This window comes from Anoplophora glabripennis, unplaced genomic scaffold (genome assembly GCF_000390285.2).
Source record: "Anoplophora glabripennis isolate ALB-LARVAE unplaced genomic scaffold, Agla_2.0 scaffold1316, whole genome shotgun sequence".
NCBI classification, from domain to species: Eukaryota; Metazoa; Arthropoda; class Insecta; order Coleoptera; family Cerambycidae; genus Anoplophora; species Anoplophora glabripennis.
In genome coordinates, this window is record NW_019417394.1 from 61,624 (window position 1) to 83,986 (window position 22,363).

The window sequence follows — 22,363 nt, forward strand, 5'->3', positions numbered from 1 at the left end:
ACATATTTGCGATCCACTTTGCTTCAGGATTATCCTCTTTTTTTTGTGACCTAGGCCAAAGATAATATTGGTGGAATCATTTGTAATTCAGGTCTTTTTCGTATGAATTACATAAAAAACCGACCTAACCTCTTTCTAGTTTAATTTTTTTATATAAAAAATTTAAAAACATATATGGGGAGCCTTGAAGCCATATGTCAAAGTCGTCGAAGTACATATGACAGGCTGCACCACTGAATAGTGAATATATACATTTTCGCGATCTGTTCAGGTTAGACAAGGTTAGAAATAAGATTAAAAAGAGATAGAAACAGTAACTACAAGTCAGACGTATTCACCAATATTCACTCGCGAAAAAAAGCCTATAGCAACTGTTGTACCTCAGTTTTTTTATAATGTTATGTTCTTTAAGAAGCTCACAAATTTATATCTAAAACTGTATCAAGTTCAAATTCTGGAGGCCCATGTAGTGTGGGAAAAAGAAACTGGTGAATCAATTAGTTTTCAGTCTTTTCACATGTATTTAAATGAACCTCAGTTAAGAAAGAGTTGGTTGGATGATGCTACCGAAAATATGTTCTTCATAAAAAAATTTACAGTAAGCATTTTTGTAAAAAGATTTCGAATATATGTATATGTCGTACAAAGATAACACTAGCTACAAAGGAATTAAAATCAATAGGTATAGTTTTTTTGTTATGTTCTATAATTATTAAACCAGATCTGAGCTAGGAATATTTTGACAAACAAATTCCAAATAATATTTTAAATATGGTATGGTAAATATGTAATTAAAATATTATGAATTTCAAATATTTTAAAAAAATATTTCGTACTTTAAAAAAGTATTTAAAATCTTTCAAAAGTAATTTAAATACTCTCGAATATTTAAATTACCACGTACCAAAAACAAATACTTTTGCCTGTTACGACTGGCGACTGGTAAAACACGTGCTAAAACAAAATTTTGCACCTGCACGCTTGGATTTAGCGCATTCTACAATGTGCGTCGTGTCACTGCTATTCTGTCTAGTACCTTTTAGGTCACTGTCATCACTAGTCAAGTCGGTAGTCAATCAACATTTAAAATTAATTTCTTTTATCATTAGTCGGCTATTCTAAGAAAAACTAATAAAAAATTATGAGTGAATAAAATATGCGTCTCAGTAATCCAAATGAAAATGATTGTTCCAGACTCATGTCTAGTTTTTTTTTAATTTTTTGATCTTGAAATGGGGCCTGCCTTGCATATATTTTTTTAAGTCACATCTTAAGTTTCAAAATTAATATTTCACAAAAATATTTTAAATACTGTTAATGAATATTTTCAATACAGGGCGATTCACAACTTATCCAAAAAAATTTGGGAATAGATGCAGTGTGAGAAATGGAATCAATATTGTAAAAGAAATTTTTGTAAAATCCGAGAAAAAAATTATTGAAGTTGTAGTACATTCGACCATTACATAGTTAGACAACTGTAGTCTCTAGCGTTATTCGCAATACACGTAAAGAGCCACGTGGCCTCAGCGACTCTGTCATCATTGCGATAGGGTTTACTGTGGTGGTGTTTACAATAGTTTTTTAGTAGTTAGTGTCAAAAATGGCTTGCATGTATAGCAACTTGGTGTTGATGGATATCGTTTTAATTTATGGTGAAGCAAGACATTTGTGTTTACACGTTGGTGGATAAAATTTTGAGCAGTTGTAACAACAGGTATGTCAAATTATTTGAGTTAAAACCACAAATTAATTTTATTAATTAATAATAATGATGGCTAAAGCAGTTGAATTTGCTGATATAAAATAGGTCTATAAAGTTCTATTTATTTCTTTGCAAAGTTTTTGTCCGTTTTTATCACTCTTTGCCGCCATGCCGGTCGCATTGTGCGAGGTCAGGTTTTACAGTGGACCAGTTTCCAGTGCCGTGTATTTTTAAGCACTTTTTGATTTTTTTCTTTATATAATTGTATTTGTAAGAATACCCTGTACGTTCAAAAATTTTTTTTTTTTGGAATAGGTTCTGAATCACCCTGTATATTGAATATTCAACATACTTAAAATACCATTTTAAATACTAATTAATTTATATTTAAAATTCTTTGTCAAAGAAGTATTTCGTTCTTAAGTATTTTAAAATACTTTAACAATAGTATTTTAAATACATTTGAAAGTTTTTGCCCAGCTCTGAACCAGATAAACACTAGAAGGATGGAATTTTTTGAGTCGAAAACCTCAATGAGACACTCCATACACGACTAACAAAAATTTATGAATGAGTACTGTTAAATTGTGTAAGAGTTGTAGATTGAAAACGAAAACGTTGTATTGACAAAATGAAAAACAGTAACTGTATCGTATAGTATGTATGTACTATGTAGTTATTTGTTTGTTACGAGGGGTTTAATTCATTCAAATTTAATGTGACATCTGGTGTCCCTCAGGGATCTAATTTAGGACCCTTGTTATTTCTTCTATTTATTAACGATTTACCCAACAATATCTCTTGTTGTAAACTTCTTTTTGTGGATGATTTAAAAATATATACAAAAATTAAAACTCCTGAGGGTTGTACACATTTGCAGATTCAAGTCAACCATATTAATGACTGGTGTAGTTCCAATTGCTTAAAACTGAATATTAACAAGTGTCACGTGGTTTCATTTTGTAGGAAAAAAGAAATATATGAATATGAGTATAAACTTAATGATGTTACAATTACAAGATGTAATGAAGTGAAGGACTTAGGTATCTTCTTCAATTCAAATTTTTCATTTGTTACCCAAATCAATCGACTAGTAACTATAATGCTTTATAATGCTAATAAAAACTTAGGCTTTATGTTAAGAAATTGTAAAGATTTTAGAAATATTAATACTTTAAAAATGTTGTATTACGCAGTAGTTAGGAGCAAACTTGAGTATGCTTCGATAATCTGGTTCCCCATTTATCAGTATCAAATTCATAATATTGAATCTGTTCAGACGCTTTTTAAAATTTCTGTCATTTAGAGAAGATGGCATTTATCCTGTCCGAGGTATTGATAATCAAATACTACTAAACAGATTCAATGTAATTTCTCTCGTGTGTCGTCGAGTATAAAGTTATTGCATTTTTATACAATTTGATAAATTATAACATTGATTGTGAAACTCTTCTAAGCAAAGTAAATTTTTTAGTTCCGCATGTCGAATCTAGACATAATTACACTTTTTATTGTGAAATGCCTAGGACCAACATTTTACTAAGAGCACCTATATATAATGCTTGCACCTGTTTTAATAATTTACATCATCAGTGATATAAATTTCTCATCACTAAACATAATTAAGAACATTATCTATAGAGATGCATGACTGTATTTATATATAAACCCGGCAAATTGATATTGATTAAAACTGTACTATTATCGACTTAATGCGAATTTCTTTATGTTCAAATTGTCTTCATATATACTGTAACACGTGTGTCTTTAAAAGTATCTGATTTATTTTTTTTTTATTATTCAATTGTAAATATTGTTGATTATGTGTTTCCTGTAATTGGGTTTTCTTACCTGTTGGAAATAAACAGCCTTTATTATTATTATTATTTGTGATAAACGTATCTGTATTTAAGTATGTATTGTGTAATATCGATTTGGTGTATCTTTTCTCTTTCTTGCTTTATCTTTGAAACAAATCGAATCTTACAAATATTTAGGAGAAAAGCCTTTTTTCAATTCTTGTAATTTTTTTTTGTATTCCGGCCCTATGAATAATTTGCTTTGGAAAAAAATCATTTTGAAGTTTTAATTAGCACCATTTAGGGCCCCATCAACTGATTTTTACAGAATCAAAAAATTTCTTTCCATTATCAAATTATTGGACCACACAGTTTTATATGCCTCACCCTGTACATTTTAAACGTTTTTTGCACAGGATTGGATAATAAGAATGACAAAATGTGTAGACTTTACGAAGTCAGTTGGACATGTATAAAAACGCCTAGCAATAAAATTTTATGAGTTTCATATGCGTCCCTAAAAAAGGTAAAAAATTATAATAATTTGTATATAATGTGCAGAAAATTTCTATTATATGTTCATTTGGCCAACAACATATTTTAATTATTTATGTCCTCAAACAATTTTATTTTATTGATGGTAAATTTCATTTTGTTCCGTTTCAAAAGGTCTCCGAAATGCCATGTTGTAATAATATTATTTCTCCCTTTCGCAATTGTAATACCAATGATTAATAAAAGGTGCCTATAATAAATTAAAATTACCTGAATCACACCAAATTCCACATTGCTGCACTGCACTGCTGAGCAATTTGTCAACCGCTTGTCAACGGCTGAGATTTATTGCCCAGTGGCCCAATGCAGATGTGTTTGTATTTCGTTTGCTCGAATTCTTTAACTGGGCGTATACATTTCTGCCACCTCCACGTTTAGTTCGACCAGACCTGTATATGGGTATGGCTAAATAAATACAAGTTTTTCAAATATTTCAAAGCCGAGTTGCTGCGTCAGCGACCGAACCTGGTACATACTGTCATCCTCTTGGTTCTCCAATTGATATCGGAAAGACTTTACTACAGATCTTGAGAAAACTTATGAAACATGTGACACAAACAGAGACTTAAAAATATTTTGTCACATTTTTTAGTTATTTTCATTTGGGATTACAGTGGATTAAATATCAAATATAAAAATATGTTCATAGTCTACCGATTTAATGAAAAAAAAAAAAGAATACATTTAAGATAAAATTTGCTTCACAGAATTTTAAGACGATATCGCAAAGTTTCTAAATAATATTACCTTACCTGAAGCCTCAAGAGATACATATATAAAGTTAAACAATGTTGCACTATTACGTCTATGAAGAAATACCTTAAATTATTTAAATATATGCATTAATATTTATTATATACACAAAATATAGATGCTAATAAGCTTCTCCTTCCTCAAACTCTTCATCATACTGACGACTTCCGTTTGTGTTTTCAGGATCAAATTTCTGTTCGTCCTCATCTTCATATTTAACTTTACTGGAATCATAGTTTGCAGGTGGATATTGAGGATACTCTGGATAATCTACAAAACAAATTTTTTTAGATATTTACAAAACATTTTTATTTTAAAGAATGTTTGAGGTGTATACTACCAAATAGTCAAAACTTTAAGACTAATGGCCCTGTTACCTCTTTATTATCTATTTTTTTTCTTATTTGGCAAAACCGTTAAGCTGAACTATCAATAGATGAATTTGTAACAGTTCAGAGTTTAAAACAAACAAGGCTGCCAATCATTAACGCTTGAATTGTAACATTTGTAAAGTAAACTTACCATCGATAGGTTCTTCTTTAATTCTAATTTCACCTCCATCATCAGTTTTAATGTATTCAATTCGTTCACCTCTTTCCCTTTCTCTTCTCTCTCTTCTTTCTCGTTTCCGTGCCTCTCGGTCCCTGTCTCTAGATTTAGATCGTCTTCGCTTCCTTTCTTTGTCCTTATCCCTAGAAAAGATTTTATTTTATTGTATAATTTACTTCGTTTTCTGAATAGCGTCTGAATTTAAAATGAAAATAGGTACTCAACATGGAAATTTTAAGGAATTTAGAAGAAACAAACGGGCTGTTTAATAAGTTTTCAGTTTTTTTTTGAAAATTAATGCTTTAAAAAAAATTGTAAAAAGCATGTCACTGAAAGTATTGTCCATCGTTAGCCACTACTTTTTTACCCAATTTATAGCTTATACAGGGGATGTCCCGAAATTCATGCAACAAAATTTGGTCACCGATTCTTAAGACAAATTTAAGGGACCAGTATTTTTTAGAATATTTTTTTTATATCTCAGAACCCTGTTGTATGAGAATCACTAAATTTGGTACACAGGGGTTTTATGACATGTGGAATCTGATGGTGCTACGTTTTTTGGCGGGAAATCCCTTTAAGACAATTTTTCGTGGGTCCCCCTTGTCTTTGGAACCAAAAAAATTTGGTCGCATATTTAAATTTATTAAAAATTATCAGTCCACTAGAAACCCATTAAATGTAATGTTTTCAAGAAAAATGTCAAAATGTGATCGAATGCATATCGTGATTTGCCATTTTCCTCAAAAACATTGCATTTTACGAAACAAACATCAAGAGACAAAAAAGTTTATAAATTTGATGGCTTTCTAGCTAACTAATAATTTTTAAAAAAATCAAATTTGCGACCAAATTTTTCTGGTTCTAAAGACAAGGGGCCCACGAAAAAGTGTTTTAAGGGGATTTCTCGCCAAAAAGCGTAGCATTGTGAGATTCCACATGTCATAAAACCCCTGTGTACCAAATTTAGTGGTTCTCGTACAACATGGTTTTGAGATATAAAAAAGACTATTCTTAGAGGCAGATTTCAGGGGGCTGTAACTCCGAAAGAAGGGGCTAGTTGGCAAAAAGAAAAAATATGGGTCCTCTAAATTTGTCTTAAGAATCTATGACCAAATTTTGTTGCATGAATTTCGGGACACCCTGTATAGTATTTGATGTAACATAATTATTTTCTTCTATTATTTAAGGAGGTTCGATACATCTCTTGTGGGGCAGGCGGTGCGGGAGGGAAGCCTATGCTTATACACGGTAGTAGTTTCGTTATAGTACCAACCTTACATAAACTAATTTGAGTGAACTAAATATAATATATATGAATGAAAATTATACAACACATATTAGCTTGCATATATTTTTCGTGTTTAATGCACGGAATTAACTTTTTATTTGAATAAAAATGTCTATTTATTCATTGAGCTTGTAAAATTATGGATGAAATCTGACAACACTGCCATGGCCTGATGGTAAAAGTTGGGTCAACTGTCATTACTGTCAACTTTGCGCGTATTCCGTAAACATGAATGAACAACCAAGGTACAAAGGAAAAGTAATGACTGAAAAGTAATATAAAATGAGTGTAAAACAGAATGTGGATTGATGAGAAAAAGTAGTAGAAAAGTAGAGTAAAATGTGCAAAACGAGAATCCATATGATAACTATCAAGAAGTTCAGTGTATGATAATTGAAGATTATGACAGAACATCTATACCAGTGGTCGGCAAGTAATTTTAGGCGGGGTCCGGATACTTTTGAAAATTTTTAATGAGGTCCAGAAAAAAATTCATATTTCTTATTTTTTTATTTTAATTTGGACTCAAATTTAATCTGCTTATTAACCATTAAGAACTCACACAATTGTAAAATACTAGAAAAAATGATAAGGTTGGCACTTAAACGTAAAAAACATTTTTCAAATAATTTATTTGAGTAATTTATACTTTCAAAAAATTTTTGGCGGTCCAGTATTTTAGCTTCCGCGGTCCGGATCTGGACCGCGATCTGCCAGTTGCCGACCCTTGATGTATACTGTTCATTTTGTAAAGAGATCCTTTCAATATTTGTTTCAAATTGCTAATATATTGCATTAGATCACGAAAAATTTATTTAATATTAATTATTGCTACATATGTTTTCGACTGGAATAATTTTATAGTCTATAATCAAGCTATTCAAATATAGCGCGTCAGTCGAAGCGTTAAATACAGCATACAGTGTTGCTATTTTCATTAGATCACGTTTGTTCAAATTTGTCAAAACGTTATATATTCATTGCATTATCTCAATAATTACATTGTAAGTGCATATTTTTAATTATTTTAAAATGTTTAGTAATATCTAATTTTTTAGTTACAATTTTATTTTCCCGATCCTAACCATTTTTAAGAGCAATATTCACGTTTGATTGAAGTTTTTTCCCCCAACTCCCATAAGAGTCTGTGTATAAAAGCATAATTTTTAATATCATTTTTCAAAAAAACCACATTGGCAATCGATCTGATATTTTTACACGAGGCAATTTGCATATTTATTAACAGATTTCAATTGCTTTGAAAACTTTCTTACCATTTTTTTTCGGTATCGAGCCTCCTAAAAAATCATTTACTGTCACTGTTCTACTTTATGTATCATTGGTATTTTTTTTGTATTTTATCCTTAATTGTTATATTGAGAAGGCTGTATCTTGGTAGGCTTTAATTTTGCTATAGGCAAGTTAGTCTAAATTGTGCTATTTCGACCACTATTGCAATCTATGGTAGTTCGATGGTTATTTAATGTACCAATTCTTTGTAATAAAAGCTATCTCGTAAAAAAAAAGAAACAACAATAATTATAGATTATTTTAAATCGTTACCTATTGCCATAACTGAATTCACATACCTTTCTCTCTCCTTTTCTCTAGGACGACCCTCAAAGCCATCTTCAAATTCTTCCCTAACCCTTTCCTTTTCTTTACTTCTTCTTCTCTTTTCTCTCCTCGGTGACCGGGACCTACTTCTTCTCCTTCTCTCTCTCGATCTGGATCTGCGCCTTTCAAAACCATCTCGTTCCCTTATTCTTTCTCTATCCCTGTCACGTTCTCTACCGCCACCCCTTTCTTCTCTTTCTCTCTCTAATCTATACCTTTCTCTTTCCCGCTCGTTATCTTCTCGACCTGAATGTTTAATATTTACCTCTGGTCCTCCTCTTCTAGTACCACCTAAGCCTCCACCTGATGGAAAAATTTAACGTTATGTTCAGTAAAAAGGGCACTTTTTTAATTCATTGCCCGATAGTTGCGAACAGAAACAAATAATTTTAATATAAACACCTCACAATAGCAGTGCATTTGCAGGACCTTTAGCAAATCAATTGAAAAAATATATGAAAATACATATGCAGTAAAGATTATTGAATTTTAAAAATGAAATATACATGGTGTCATGAATTACACAGGCCAAGCTTTATCCGGTGATAGAAATCTTCAAAATAAGAAAAATAAAATAATAATAATAATAAATAGTTATTCGTGTTTTTGTTGAATGCAATAGTTTTTTGAAAATTAACAAGAGTAAAAAAAGTTTTACAATTAAATTCTCCACAAATTAAAGTAATAATTAAGTTCGTCAACAGTTTCAAAATTCCGTCACATTTTAATGGTGCATTGTCCCTTATCAACCCTTTAAAATGCTTCAAGTGATTTACTCCCGTTTTGTCACAATTCGCAGAGAATTAAAAAAAATACATAAAATATGTTTTTGGTCGCAAATTACTTGTCGAAAAAAACTGAAATGAACATGGCCTTCAGTATTTTGAAAATTTTAAAAATCACCCCTACTTAGGGGTTGAATTTTAATATTACCAATTGATAAATTGAAAAATTATTAGCATGTGAATTATCTTAATACATTTTTTTCGAATTTTTACAATTATTTCTGATATTTTCTATTTTTGGGGATGATTCCACCCCCTGAGCGCGCTTAAGGGTGGATTTTCTAATTCAACATGCTTATTTCAGTCATGAGACTAAATCTTTGCATCAAGAATAATTCGATAGAAAAATTCAAATTCTAATAATTTTTATATTTATCAGTAATATTCAATTCTTCATTTTGGGCGTCTCTTCAACCCCTAAATAGGGGTGATTTTTGAAAATTTTCAAATAACTAAAAGCAATGCTCATCTTAATTTTTTACGACGAGTAATTTGAGACTAAAAACATATTTTTATCTATTTTCTTTAGTTATCTGCGAATTGTGAAAAAACAGGCAATTTTTGCGGTCACTCTTTGGTTTTTGGTTCGAACATAACCGGAATATTGATTTTTTCGAAAGTTGCGTTATATCACCATATTTTGGGTTCCCCTACATGCTCCTGCTCTGTGTCGGTTCTTATGCGAAACACCCTGTATAATTGTACTTGATATTACTTACCCAGTCGTCTAGGTAACCATCCTTTTACAGTCCTAGCCCTTTCTACATCTACTAATACCCGTCTTCCGTCAATTTTCTTCCCATCTGCATGTTTGTATGCAGCTGTAATATTAACATAGCTATGGTAAAATTAGTTTTCAATACTAATAAGAACTTTTCATGTTGTTTACATTTACACAGGTGTCTGAGGAGGTTGTAGAGATAAATTTAAATTGAAAAATATGAAAGAAATCGTTAGAACATTGAATCTGAAAGTAAAATGAAAAAGAACATCGTGAATTCTTCCTCTTCTACTTCTTTATGAATATTATTTTGAATCAAAATTGTGCACATTTACAAAAGTTAATTAATATTTTAAAAGTTATTGTGTTTAATATTCTCAATAAGACTAATATATTAACAAAAAAATGGGATTAATAATTTTTGCAATTGTAATTTTGAGTGTCTACCACTTTAATTCTAAATGAGGTTTTTATATTATCCAAAAACACACTGTATGTTAAAAATTTATAATTTATACATTTCAAACAACATGGAAAGTTATTGATATTAAAGTCGCGAATTTCTAAAAACAGAAAGTAAACAACTCACTGTACTTTCTTGATCATGAAAATAATAAAAAAATATATAAGCACCATAAATGCTTTGTAAGTTTGGTAACTGTGAAAGTACAGTTTAATTGCACAAATTTTATGAATTGCTGACATTTCGCGGCTTGAGATAATAGGTATAAATAAAATATACCTACCCTGTTACTTACGTAATAAAACATCATAATGAAAAAGTTGTTACTGAATATTTAAAGCATCCCGAACTGCTGAGAGGGCATCCATATTTGTATCTTTTACCTGGTGCGCAATTACTTACTGAGCGCATACCCAATTAAATTAAATTAAAAATCTGTTTGATTAAAAATTTTGAAAACACATTCCAAAATTAGTACCGGATTCTAATAGACTGTAATAAATCTAGTATTTTATTATTAACTACTAATATTTTAAACCCCGTCAAATAATAAGATTTTATTTGTATGCAGGGTTCTTACCACACATACAAACCTATATAGCCAGCAAAAAGTGGAAGTTTGGGGCAAATCGGCACTACTTAGTTGCCTGCAGCTCGACTGTGTAAAAAATAGAAAAAAATTAATTTCAGTGCAATAATTTGATATAGGTACATTTTATCGGTAGGGTTGCTGGCTACATAAACTAGCAAGAATTTCAAGATACCACTTTAAATAATATACTACCATTTAAAAAATATTTTACAAATACAATGTGTTTCAAATAATTTGCGCAATCTTCATAAAAAGAAAGATGAAAGTGATATGTCCATTGGATTAAAACGGAAAGCCTCAAGAAATAAATAAACTTGTTCTATTGAAAATTGTCTTTAACTGTAATAATTTTTTATGGATGTTCTCCACTAATACGAGCAAAGAAATTTATGTGAAAATTCAGAATTACCCGACTAAATTTGATTATTATAAAGTGAAAAAACATTAAAACAATAAATGGTGTAATGAAATCTTTATTTTTATTGAAGAGGACTCATAATTTTACCACTTAGTAAACTGACACAAATATAAAGAAAAAAATCCACATACATTATGTTAAAAAAGTATACGGAATTTTGTCATTTAAAAATGAAAAATACAGCGTAAAATAGATTTAAATTTCTTTTTTTGATGGAAAGTTGGTAGCACTCTATTCTGACGCGAAGTTTGAACACGCTCTGTCAAGCAGTTTCTTTACAACAGTTTATTTTGGTTAGTTCACATAAAGTGTGTTCCGCAATTTTTTCTATGGAAAATGTTTTTGAACAAAGAATTTGCCCAAAATTTTATACTACCAACGTAATTTCTTGGGCTGAATCATTGAAAATGTATGATAATTCAATTTTATCGAAAACTCAAGCATGTGATTGGTAGAAAGCATTTAATGCGACAAGGTCAGGAAGTGGTTGATGATTTGCCACATTCTGGTTATCCTTCAACGTCTTCTTTCTTCTGAAGAAAACATCGATAAAATGAAGGAAATGGTGCTTGCAAACCGTCATTATAGTTTGAAAGGCATCTCACGAATCACTTTGTACCATTTTAGTTGATGTTTTGGTTATGAAACGTGTCACAGCACAGCTGGTTCCAAAAGAGCTGAATTTTCTTCAAAAAGAGCATTGCATGTCAGACATGTTGCTGAAGACATGCTGAACAAGATAATTCATCATAACGGATGACGTTTCGGAATGGCGCATTTTTAATGAGCCAGAACCAAAAACACCAAAAATCGCTGAAGGAGTTGAGGTCCATACTGAGATATACGTTTAAAAAATGCTTTGACGACCGAGTTGTTTGTTGGAAAAAGTATATTGCTTCTAATGGGGCCTACTTTTAAGGAAATAAAATAAATTTTGATGATTAATTGGATATATTATTGACAAATTCTGGATACTTTTTTGACAGAATATATAATACAAAGCCTAACAGATGCAGTTCCAACATAAGGGACAATTTAATGCCAAGTAACATTTTAAAAATGTCGTAATATAATACATACTCAAGAAAAAGTGACACTGGTAATTGTTTATTACACAAGTAATTATATATGTATGTTTATTTCATACTATCGTCAAATATGTATGTAATAGTTGTATTGTCATTACTCCTAAAATGTAAAAAGAGAGTATGTCAAATTTTCAGAGAAACAAAATACACTCGTCAGTATAATTATTGCATTAGCTACGATTTTTACCTAATTATACTTTGATATACCATTTTCAGCAAAATCAGCAAAAAAATTGGCCATTGCTTTGAGGTAAGTTTATGTCCAGTTTTTATCAGCATGCTTAGTTCTTCTGTAATTATCTCTGTTATAAAGTGGACAACTTTCTTAAACAAAACATTTAGTATATAATCACCATATATAAATGCGGTAGGTTTCAATAATGTATCATATGAAAACTATTTTATCAAAAGTAGCATTTCTAGACACATTTAAACTTGTTATAGGAAATTTTAGTACAATAGAAAAGTTTTCAAATCTCTCAATTTTTCAATGTTCTTGAGAACATTTAAAACAGTTCTAGAGTACCAGGATGAGGGATTTCATTTATTTCACATACGCAATGTTCACACATATACATTACGAGTACGACTAACATACTAATACTAATTGGCATTTATGCATTAAATTTGTTCTAAACTGGACTCCATAATCTTTTTTATACCCAAAGAACCTCTTATAAAGGTTTCAAAACCACAAATTGTTTTCTTTTTCAAAAACCCAGTGCTGGCTTTCACAAAATTTCTATTTGTAAACATCAAATTCCCTGACTCACGAATACTTTTTAAATTCCCTGACTATTCCCCGATTTGTATTAAGAATAATGAATTCCCTGACTTTGCTCAGTATTCCCGGATTTCCAGGCCGCTACGAACCCTGAAAATAGTCATAATATTTATGCCCATGCTATTTTTTATATAAGACGCAGTCCCAGGAAGACTTCCCAATTATTAAATGTTCTTGTGTACCAAGTTCTCGATTTCGCCCATCACTAATTTCAAGGTGTAACAAAACTGGTATGTTTATGACAAAAGATGACATAGATGACTCGCTACTATAAATCAATATCTCCATGTAATATGCTTTGTATTTTTTAATAAACATATTTTTGTAAAGGTTTCTTTGCTGTAGATGAAGATTTCTGTTAGTTAGTTATATAAGTTGTTCCCTTTGTTTTTTTTCCTATTTATTAGTCATTATTACTTTACCTATTGTTCTATATGTAATTGTCCTATTATTGGTCTTGACTGTTGGGCAATAAAGCATTATTATTATTATTATTATTATTATTATTATTATTATTATTATTTGCTTTTCCTAAGTTACATGTTCTTCTAGAATAACCTCTTCGCCAAAAATTGATAAGATTTGACAAAGAAATGCAAAGATGGCCACTGTTTTGATAAAAAATGGATAAATGTTTCTTGGATTATTTGAACCATTATTTTGCTGTTTGAAAACAGTTCCCAATCTATTGATGATATGAACATGTTTATTTCTGTGGTAAACTAAATTTTTTAATACCAAATATAGGTGCAGGCTGGCGAGATGCCACAATATCTTAGTGTGTAATGTCCCGTCTGCAAACACGGATAACCTAGGTTCAAATCATGGTTAGAGCAGATTTCTATTCTTTTACTTTATTTACCGACGTATTTTTCTGAAAGCATTCTGCTTCTGTTTTAGTTATATCATTATCTCATTTTATTATTACACACATAATGTCATACACATAAAATTTAAAAAAAAATTGTTTTTGAATTAAAAGATTACAGCTAATGCGCTAATTATGCTGCTGCTAAGTATAAAGTAGAATTAATGCTAATGAAGAAAGTAATACTTTTTTAGATTCACGTATTCCCATATTTAATGTAGAATATGTTGATTATTAATGATAATGCATTTCCAGTAAACACATTTTCTGGTTCAAATCGTATAAAAATAAAAACAAAGAAATTAGAAATACAAATATTCCATGCCCCTAAAAACACACTGTACTGTTAACTGTATTATTCTTTAAGACCTTTATAATTAATAATTCAATTATGGATATTTTTACTTGAAATAAAAAAAAATTCTTTAAAGTGGTATAACTGAAGTGCTACATATTTTTTTACTTACAATGCATGTCACGTTCGTGTTCATATTCTATAAAAGCATACCCCCTTGGTTTTCCATTCACACTGTTATGGATCAGGACAATCTAAAATAAGAAGAGCTTGTTTCAATATACAGAATGAGTCAAGTTTTTGCAGTCAAACATCTATTGATAGAAGACCACATTCAAAAAACAAAGTTTACATTAACATAGACTATACAGGGTGTAACTTTAAGTAGGGGCCAGTTTTTTAGGGGTAATGGTATGTGTTTCCCTGAACACGAATGTGAAATTATTATTTTTTTAATCAAATAGATCCCCATCTCAAAGTTACGCCCTGTATGTGCTCCGTTTTCAATTAAAAAAAAAATCGCGTTCCTTCAAATATATCTTAAAGTATTTAAGGTAAATTAATGAAATTTGGACTAATGAATTATGGCCAACAACTGAGTTGGTAAAAAAATGTCAACCATTGGCAGAGATACTGAGAAACTGCCACTAAGAACTTAGAACCAGAAATTTCAACACTACTGAGTATTTTAGAAATTGGATAAATTCATTTAATTCCAACTGGTATTTCTAAAAAAAAAAGATGTCTCATTTTATTAAAAAGACAAACCTTTTTTGATTAGAATTTTATTTTAATTTAAAATAAGCTTCGAAAAGTAATTAAAAAACAATTTGTTTCACAAATAAAATACAGGAATTTTTTTGTTAAAAATCGGTAACAATCAGAAGCAAAAAAAAAATCATCCTTCAGAAAACTAAACGTTCTTGCATTAATGATTGTTTTGGACCTATGATAATTACACATTTCCAGAATGCTCAGAGGCATCGAAATTCTAAGGTTTCCCAGCATCTGACATGGGTCGACAGATTATTGGCAATTTTTTTTTTTAATTTCAACACTATATCTCAAATATAAAGGGGTTCATGTTTATATGATTTTTTTTCTTAGGATGGTTTTCAATCGACCATTAAATTTTAACCACAAAAACTTGACGCACTGTATATTTTGATAAATTGCAGAATGTTATTTCATTTACTTCATAATTACATACTTCAAAGTGATTTATATCAATTAACACTGTGTGTACTATATTCACTGTATGAATATTTTTATAGTATTAAAGCAATATTAGGACCATTATTAATAAAGTAGTATATCATCATCTATCTACATGTGCTTACGATTTAAAAAGTATATTTTGAAAGGAATTAATAATAGTAATATTATTATTGAAGTTAATAAAATAAATATAATACTGAAAATTTTAAGAAATGAAAATGGCAAATATGACTAGAAAAAAAACTGATACAAAACTAGGTAGAATGCCTTCAAGAAAATAAAACATATTTAACAAAATTGTACAGCTAATAAAATTCAACAAAAACTTATATAAGGAGTAGACTGAGACATGAAGAGGGAAAAATAGTTTTACAACAAAATTACATCTAACAACACAACTGATATCACACCACCAAATAAATAACAAATAACCAAATATTAGAATAATGTATCGGATAATCGCATTAATCATAACAAAATGCTAAATGGATCAAAGATGAAACAGAGATAGAACAACATAAACCATCACAAGTCATCATTACTGATGAAGAACTAACAACAATTTATATCGATAAACAATTTATATCAGAGCACAGGTAACTAGTTACACCAATAAATAAAATAATTCCAAAGTTACAGCTCACATCCCAGTTTTTACAGTAGGTAGAACACATAAAAATAAGAATAAAGAAATCTAAAATCCTGCAGGAAATCAGGAACAGATTAGAAAAAAATGAACATTTGTACAAGTTTCTCCAAAAAACGTCAATTATACCCCAACACTAATCTTTCATTGTTGCAATACAAGATCGGATAATAGCCACAAATGTTTGGAAAAAACATGTTCTAAATGATAATACAATCACAAGTGACAAAATTATCACTTGTTTGTTTGTGTCATAAGGGTGCAAACTATTATCAAATGTTGAGTATATAAATTGGTAAAATAGAGTAGCTTAAATGGACCTAGCAATAGCATTAAAATACTAATTACATAAGGACACACACATACACACAATATTAGGGAATAAACATAAATTATACAGGGTGATTCACAACTTATCCAAAAAAAAATTGGGAATAGATGCGCCATAAGAAATGGAGTCAATATTGTAAAAAAAATTTTTGTAAAATCCATATAGTTTCCGAGAAAAAAATTATTAAAGTTGTAGTGCTTTCAACCATTACATAGCTGGACAACTGTAGTCTCTAGCGTCACTCATAATACGCATGGAGAGCCACGTGGTCTCAGCGACTCAGAACACTGAAATCAGATGTTTACAATAGTTTTTTAGTAGTTAGTGTCAAAAATGGGATGCGTGTGTAACAACTTGGAGTTGATGCATATCGTTTTAGTTTATGGTGAAGCAAGAAAACATTTTTAAAATGGTGCAGCATTTGTGTTAGTTCGTAGAAACTTGTAAGACATGACCAAATGTGTTTGCAAGTCGGTGGACAAAATTTTGAACAGCTGTTGTAACATCAAGTATGTCAAATTATTTTATTATTTAAAACCACAAATGAATTTGAACAAAATCAGTTGAGTTTGCCGATATAAAATAGGTGCTGTAAAATTCTATTTATTCTTTTCCTTGCGCAATTCTTTCAAGTTTTTGCCCGTTTCATCACTGTCGACGTGACGGTCGTATTGCGCCAGGTCAGGTTTTACAGTGGACCAGTTTCCAGTGCCGTGCAGAAGTGTATTTTTAAATTGCCCTTTTTGATTTTTTCTTTACAAAATTGTATTTGTAAGAGCCCCCTGTACATCCAGAATTTTTTTTTTAATAAGTTCTGAATCACCCTGTATGTACAATACACAGACAAAACAATTACGCACATCAGACCCGATACGTTTCAATATAAAAGAGAAAAAATTACTTAACAGATATTGCATTACCTTCAGAACAAAATGTAATAAAAAATATTCAGAGAAAATAGATAAATAAAAGGAACCAAGAATGAATTTGAAAACAAAAACAAGTGCACATCAGTCTATTTATTATTACAACCATAGACTTATTCTAAATTAAAGATAAACTTCTGACGAACTTGGCATTAACCCATTTGTCAAAAAGATGCACCAGAAAAATACGTGAAAAAACGGTAATAAAATATGCTAGGTAAAATATAAAAATGTATCAATTATACATCAAAATATTAATAATATTAATAAAAAATAAGATTAAATAAATAGTGAAAAGATTTTATTAAAGCATAGGATTTTATCTACTTTGAAGTTTTTTTTAAGGTAATATTACATCTCTTCAGACAAAGAACATATATTTTTTAAGTATAATTAAATTTGGAGCGGCCTTTTCACACAATTCTCGTTTATTACAGGAAAGGAGAAGTAAGTTTTAAAATAGATCTCTTTATATACAATTATTTGAACAAATGTACATAGTGTGAAATAGTAAACATATAATATTAAATATGTCTACATTGGAAGTCTATATAAATAATTTAGCATCTGTTTTACCACATACAAAACGGTTGTTCTCATGTGGGGTTTTAGGATGCATAATAAAAATCGAATGGGTTTGGAAAGTACTTACCTTTTTTATAGGTCCATATACTTCAAATTCTCTTCGAAGTTTTGACTCTGATGTATCATAATTCTAAAAACAAAAGGAAAACTCGTAAAGTGATCCACTGACACTGACAATAAACAATCTAAAAGCTACATTTGAATTTCATATAGACTTTTACATTCCTGTTAAAGGTATAAATGGACCACAATCCATATATTATTTTCTGTTTAACTCTTATCTACTGTATTTACACTTTGACATTAATTATCTAGTGAAATATACAGGTTAATAAAAAAAAAAGACCCATTAACCACAGATTCTAGAGGTGCGTTTTGTTGGATTGATTTCGGAATTGAACTATGCAGAATGAGCGTTTTATTGCAAGGATATTCTGAATCCAGTTGCAACTTTTGCTTCTGTGGTTTGAGACGGAATTATTAGAATTAAGTGGTGGGAAGTTCAAATTTGTGAGGACTGAGGTTACTTAGGTTCTTAGTACTTCTTAGGTAGCTGGTGTAGCATTGGCCTGTTGAGTCGGCATCTGTTTAATGTCAGATTTGATTTGAATCGTTTTATTGATAAATGTCATTCTAAAGAATCCAATAAATCTGGGATTGATCCAACAAAACGCACCTTTTGACTGATATACATATTATATTGGTCTACATTACATTTCACATTACATGGTAATTTGCATTAAGTTGAATTAAATAACAGTAAACCATAATTTCCCTGCATTATGGATGTATTATGTAGTATTGTCACAATTATAAAATCTATCTTAGAGAATGAAGCAGATTATTTTCATAATATTTTGTAATTATAAAAATAAAATAATTTCATCATTTAAATTTATTCTGGTTATTGTCTGTACAATAAAATGTAATGCATTTTTGTACTATTAGCAAAATTAATATTTAAATTGGGGCTTCTTTCACGGCTCTGATGACTAAGGAAAAACCAACTTGCACCACTTTCCTTCCTGTCTTGATAATTAATACAAAAATAAGAGGCTATACAAAAAAGAGGGATCAAGGGATTGGTGCAAGTAAAGAAGTCGTCTTGCGTGAAAATTGGGTACTCAGAGTCATTAGTGGACTATGGGTGTGACTCCCCTAGAAAAGCCTTTCAGTTTATAATATTCTTATACAGGGTGTATCAGAAAGACCTCCTGTAAATACAGGGGATGATAATATGTCAAAAAATAAGAATTTTTTGTCTTATGAACTATATGTCTATCTCTTCTTGTTTTCGAGATAAAGAGTGACAAAACAAAATTTTTTAAAATAGAATTTTTACCAAAATTTCCAAACAGTACGAAATATTTTTATGAACTTTGATATTCAAGTGTTTTTAAGGACGACACATACACTAGTCCAATTATTTTATGGATATTTCATAAAGGGCGCTAGTTATGCTACATTCCTATTACATTTTAAGTTCAAATTTGTTTAAGGTTTTTTACCATTCGGGCTCCATTTTCTAATGTATAATTTTATTTTCTAAAAATAATGTACTCTTGTTGGAACTTCCTAATGTGGACGGTTTCCGATAAAAAGGTTTTAATTGATCTTCTTACAATATTATGGTGTATAAATTAAGTGACTTTTCTCGAAGTAGGCTCATGTGAAAACTTATTGATGGATATCTCATAAACAACACATACATCCTTAGTAATATTTTAAATTCTAATTAACTTTATATCAAAATTTTAGTGACTAATTAGTCATTACTAACTACAGTCACTAAAAATCACTAAAATTTTGATATAAAGTTAATTAGAGTTTAAAATATTACAAAGGATGTATGTGTTGTTGATGAGACATCCATCAATAAGTTTTGACATAAGCCTACTTTGAAAAAAGTGATGTATTTTGTTCACCATAATATTGTGTTCAATTAAAAACCTTTTTTCTCGAAAACCGTCCACATTAGAAAGTTCTAACAGTCCATTATTTTTAGAAAATAGAATTATACATTGGAAATTGGAGCCTAAATGGTAAAAAACCTAGGCCTTAAAAAAATTAGAACCTAAAATGTAATAGGAATATAGCGTAACTAGCGTCCTCTATAAAATATCGGAAAAATAACTAGACCAGCGTATTTGGCATCCTTAAAATACCCAGAAATTCCAAATTTCATGGAAATATTTTGCATCATTTAGAAATTTTCGTAAAAATTTAACAAACTTTATTTTGTCGCTCTGTATCTCGAAAAGAAGAGGACTTTCTGAAATACCCTGTAGATATTTTTGTATGTGTAACCCTCCAGGACCTATGGAAGTAAAGAGCTGATTTCATAAGTCTAAACCACCAGGTGTGACAGTATTACAGTCAAAACAAGTTTCAAAGGATGCACCATTAGCATTTTAAAAAAAATTGTGCACCACTATTTAAATTGCATAAAACTACCTAGCTATTGGCGCAAATAATTTTTAAGGTTTATTTTGAAGTTATATTCATGAACAGTAATTTAAGTAATAGAGAACTGCAACTTATTATTTCATTGAATGCAAAAAGTATGCACGTTTATATAATCTTTTTACTTAAAATAAATCATAGAATCACCTCTTAAAATTTGTTGTCATACTTAATTACCACCCTCTATATTATAAACTTTAACCATTGATTTGATAACAGGAGACGTCTATTTGCTGAGCTGTACCGATTCAGTACTGTAAATGTAAATAATCAATAATTGTAAGATGTTACTAAAGTCGATTGTAATTAATTGTAAATTACATACTCACTCTTAAGAGTCACCAAAATTATATTAAAATATAAACATCTAGATAGACATCCAAATCGATAAATCGTTAGTAGTTCGCATCACCTATGACATATTAATGAGAACTAAAAACCTCTGTTGCACTGAAAATTCTGACAGTGAACAACAGCAAAACGTTTGAAAGTATTGGCTATGACCAGTTGCAAAAGGCCACTAGGGAACATCTCAGAGTCATTATTCGAGAAGTGTTCTGTCCATGTTTTAGAACCAACAAGTCCTGAATTAATATCTGGGGAGGCCTAAAGGTTCTGATATCGGGTACATCCCCACAGATCTTACTCCAAGGGTAAGTCAAATATTTCTAGTTAAAGCTAAGGAAGTGCATTCAAGTCTATAACTGGCAGCGACTATGTTCTTAGGCCACAGTATAAACCGAAAAACCATGATATAAGTAACAACACTAGCCATAAAACCATGAGAATATGTTCAAAACTTGTTTGTCTCATGATTCTGATGGCAAATAATCTTAGTCGTTTAATATATATTGCATGCTCGATGATTCATATAGCGAGTAGTATAATTTGTTAAAAAAGTACATTAATACTTACAATCCTTGCTACAAAAAGTGTTTTAAAAGGATCTACAGTAATATTAGGTGCTGAGGCAGGATCCCAAACTGCTATTTCCTGTTCCAATTTATATGCGACTTGTTCTGCTCTTTCTCTGCGGCGTCTCTCCAATCTTTCTTCTCTGGTTTCAACTCTTGTAGGAGGCGGAGTGTCTTTAGGATCCTAAATATTTGGAATAATTAGACTTCATACCACAAAATATCAATCATGGAACATTACCTCAAACTGATCTAGAAAAGCTCCTACACCCAAATAACCCCGATTTTTCTTCTCATGTGGTAATTTAGCAACTGGAGGTAAATATGGAACGGGATCGCGTGGTGCAAACAACGCCAATAAATTAGGAGGTAAAAACTGTGTCATTTTTACGGTTTAATCGTCTCTTTACTAGTAGTCGGCACTGTTATTCATTGTACTACTATATTTATTATTTTTAAAAAATTGTCAATGACTAGAAACTCTTTTTAATACAGCAACAAATCTCTTCAATGCTAAATGTTGCCAAAATAAATACAAGATGGCTGCTCCCCTAACTAAAAGGCTGTGGCACACACATCACACATTACACAAATAAGGACACAAAAGTCACAAAACATGGCATGCCAGTCCTACCACAGAATACCCATCACAGATTATACCCATGGAACTCTATATTACTTTAACTTCGTTCCAACAGGCAAGCGAATTGGTTCAGAACCATCCCCCCCGCAACACCTGACGAACTAAGACTGACAATACGCAGACTTAAAAACAGAAAAGCCCCCGGACCCGACAATATACATAACACGACACTCAAACGACTACCACACAAGGGCTTCATGGCCCTACTAAACATAACAAACGCGACACTCAGACTAAGACACTTCCCTTCCCGCTGGAAAACGGCAAACATAATCCTTATCCCAAAACCCAACAAAGATCACACCATCTCATCCAACTACCGGCCCACCCCCCCTGCCCGCTAACCTTTTCTGT

The 22,363-nt window shown here is 30.6% G+C and overlaps 1 protein-coding gene across 1 annotated transcript; it reads right to left on the reverse strand.

Annotated features, from left to right (window-relative positions):
* Window positions 1-4,701: 4,701 nt before the first annotated feature.
* Window positions 4,702-21,959, reverse strand: LOC108915274 (U1 small nuclear ribonucleoprotein 70 kDa). Its single transcript, XM_018721256.2, has 8 exons — window positions 21,608-21,959; window positions 21,368-21,550; window positions 18,057-18,119; window positions 14,456-14,537; window positions 9,774-9,875; window positions 8,242-8,572; window positions 5,335-5,504; window positions 4,702-5,082 (listed from the first exon to the last, which is right to left on the reverse strand). The coding sequence occupies exons 1-8, from the start codon at window positions 21,749-21,751 to the stop codon at window positions 4,934-4,936; spliced, it is 1,224 nt and encodes a 407-aa protein (XP_018576772.1). The 5' UTR covers window positions 21,752-21,959; the 3' UTR covers window positions 4,702-4,933.
* Between the last annotated feature and the right edge of the window lie 404 nt (window positions 21,960-22,363).